Here is a 3,170-nt window from a genome sequence, read left to right on the forward strand (position 1 = left end):
CTGCATCAATATGCATCCCAACCTCTTCTTGGATGCATCACTGTAAATGACAAAACCACCTGATCCGTCCGGTACTGTAAGAACTGGGGCTGAAACCAGCCTCTGCTTGAGGTCCTGGAAACTGTTTTCATGAGCCTCATTCCAAACAAATGTTGCTCCCTTCTGGGTCAACTTAGTTAATGGGGCAGCTATGCGAGAGAAGTCCTTCACAAACCGTCTGTAGTAGCCTGCTAACCCCAAGAAACTGCGCACCTCACTGACCGTGGTTGGAAGAGCCCAACCTGTAACTGCCTCCACCTTTGCAGGATCCACAGAGATACCTTCCTTGGATACCACATACCCTAGAAAGGATAACTACTTCAACCAAAATTCACATTTAGAAAACTTAGCATATAGCTTATTGGCCCTCAACGTCTCTAAAACTTTCCACAAATGCTCCTCATGCTCGGCCTCTGTCTTGAAATAAAACAAAATATCATCAATAAAACAATCACGAAGGTGTTATGGAATTCCTTGAACACCCTATTCATCAGATCCATGAACACTGCTGGTGCATTCATTAGATCGAATGACATCACTATGAACTCATAATGTCCATACCTCGAACGGAAAGCTGTCTTGGGTATGTCACTGTCTTTTATCCTCAGCTGGTGGTACCCTGACCGGATATCAATCTTAGAAAATACCGTAGCTCCCTGTAACTGGTCAAACAAATCATCGATCCTGGGAAGGGGATAGTTATCCTTGATGGTCATATTGTTCAACTCTCTGTAATCAATGCACAGACGTAACGATACATCCTTCTTTTTCACAAATAAAACAGGTGCACCCCATGGTGACACACTAGGGCGAAGAAACCCTTGTCCAACAACTCTTGCAATTAGACCTTCAGTTCCTTCAACTCTGCCGGGGCCATCCTGTACGAAGCCCTCGAAATAGGGGTTGTGCCTGGCTTCAATTCAATGGCAAAATCTATCTCCCGCTGCGGGGGCAGTCTGGGAAGATCTTCTGGAAACACATCTGGAAAATCCCTCACTACTGGCTCCGAAGTCAAGGTAACTTCATTCTCCTTGGTGTCCACCACACTGGCCATAAAACCCCAGGCTCCTTGGTCGAATAGCCCACTGGCCTTCAATATGGATATCACCTTGAGTAGGACTACGGTCCCAACCCCTTTAAACTTAAAACTAGCTCCTGTAGGAGGATTAAAGATGACCTCTTTACGGGAGCAATCTATGTTGGCATGGTTAGCAGCTAACCAATCCATGCCTAATATAACATCAAAATCGTGCATATCTAAAATTATCAAGGTTACATCTAATGCGCGATTGGCTACCTCTACCTGACATGCTTTTATCTTTTCTGTAGCTAACATGATCTCTCCTGATGGAGTGGAAATAGACAATGCAAATGGCTACAATTCTGAGTCTAACATGGCATGTCTCACAAATACAGCAGGTATAAACGAGTGTGAAGAGCCAGAGTCAAATAAAACAAAAGCATGGTGTCCCAAAATGGGAAGTGTACCTGTCACCACGGTGTCTGACTTCTCGGCCTCACGCCGAGTGGTAGAAAGTACCTTTCCCTACTATTGCTGGCGGTTCGAGCCTCCCTTGAATGAGCCTACAGGCTGGCTTCTATGCTCAGGCACATTCCTCCTTGGGCATCTATCTGCCATATGACCCTTCTGGCCACATCGGAAACAAATCCCAGAGCCGGCTAAACAACGTCCACAGTGTTGCTTACTGCAAGTGGTGCATATTGGTCTATCCTCCCTGCCATTCCCATCCTGAGTATTGTGTTGTCCCCACTGACGTGGAGCATGTACTATGTTCTGACCCCTCTGCTGCTGCTCAAGAGTCCTGTGCTCAGCCTTCCTTTTCTGACCTGTGGAGGTCCCAATCCCAAGTGACCTCCTGTATTCCTCTCCCCCTGGGAGTCGGCATCAATCCTCACAACGGCTCGCAGCACAGCAACATACGTCTTGAGATCCAAGGCATGCACCATCCCTCGCAGCCCGCTCCTCAGACCCTGGATAAATCTCTCGGTCCTTGCTACCTCGATGGCCACTAGCTCAGGAGCAAAATAAGAAAACTTATCGAACTCTTGCTCGTATTCTCCACCGACATAATGGCCTGCTTCAAGTTCAAGAATTCTGTCTGCTTATTGTATCAGGTGTTGGCCAAAAAGTACTTCTCATAAAAGCGTTCCTTGAACTATTCCCAGGTTGCAAGTTCACCTCCAATATTGATCATCTTTTCTGCCGAATGCCACCATATTGTCGCGTTACCAGTCAGCATGAAGACTGCGCATTGCAGTTTGTGTTCTTCCGGGCATCTCATAAAACAAAATATTGTCTCGATAGATGACAACCACATTTCTACCTTAGTGGGGTCCCCAAACGATCCATCAAAGGGGCGAGGGTCATACTTCTGGAAATCCCTCAGATTTTTTTACTCAAGAGACAGGCTCTGCGTGTCCTTGTCCTGCAAACGGGTTTGTCGTCATGGCTCGGGTGGCACCAGTTCCTCCTAAGCCGGAGTCTGGGTAGGTTGTCCTGCAATCGTGCTACGGATCAGTTCCTACAGTTTCCCCATTAGAGCAGTTGCAACAGCTTCACTAATTCGAGCTTCTATTGCCTTTTCATCCACTTGGGTCACAGGCGGAATTGGCGCCGCTGGAGCAGTTTGACTACTCCCCTCTCTCTCTGCTTGCATTTCTTCTCTAACTGTTTCCCTTGTTCTACGTTTAGGTGCCATGTCCTGTCATAAATTCGTACGTTAACTAACTATTTTTGGGCGTTTCTCAGGCATCATGCATTTAAAACACTGCATCCCTGTCCTCATATATACATGGAAACTTTCATTAGTAGAACGTACCTGGCGATGATGAGGAATCCGTTACTGGCCACAGGACTATCTAGACTTACGTAGTAAGTCAGTTTACAGAACCCAAAACATGGACTCTGATACCAACTATAACGACCCGACCCCCTAGGACTTAGGTTAGGCCGTTACTAAAATAAATGCATACATAGAATTTAAAAACGACACTTAGTTATGTTGAAATAAATGCTAATTAAATAAGAGAAGTTCAAAAGACATTTATTAAATGCAATTGTTAAAATAATAATAGGGCACCCGAAATTCGTAAAGACTAATAAAAGTATA

The 3,170-nt window shown here is 45.5% G+C and overlaps 1 protein-coding gene across 1 annotated transcript; it reads right to left on the bottom strand.

Moving 5' to 3' along the window:
- Positions 1-880: 880 nt before the first annotated feature.
- Positions 881-2,759, bottom strand: LOC120069590. Its single transcript, XM_039021379.1, has 4 exons — positions 2,587-2,759; positions 1,888-2,155; positions 1,628-1,789; positions 881-1,414 (listed from the first exon to the last, which is right to left on the bottom strand). The coding sequence occupies exons 1-4, from the start codon at positions 2,757-2,759 to the stop codon at positions 881-883; spliced, it is 1,137 nt and encodes a 378-aa protein (XP_038877307.1).
- Between the last annotated feature and the right edge of the window lie 411 nt (positions 2,760-3,170).

The sequence above is a fragment of the Benincasa hispida genome, unplaced genomic scaffold (genome assembly GCF_009727055.1).
Source record: "Benincasa hispida cultivar B227 unplaced genomic scaffold, ASM972705v1 Contig50_2, whole genome shotgun sequence".
NCBI lineage: Eukaryota > Viridiplantae > Streptophyta > Magnoliopsida > Cucurbitales > Cucurbitaceae > Benincasa > Benincasa hispida.

Excerpts from the sequence above, each read along its gene's own strand:
- LOC120069590 (XM_039021379.1), bottom strand. The coding sequence starts at position 2,759 with ATGGCACCTAAACGTAGAACAAGGGAAACAGTTAGAGAAGAAATGCAA. Across the intron at positions 2,156-2,586 it reads ACTGCTCTAATGGGGAAACT|AATTCTTGAACTTGAAGCAG; the intron begins GTAGGAACTGAT and ends ATAAGCAGACAG. Across the intron at positions 1,790-1,887 it reads TGGGATTGGGACCTCCACAG|GATGGGAATGGCAGGGAGGA; the intron begins GTCAGAAAAGGA and ends CACAATACTCAG.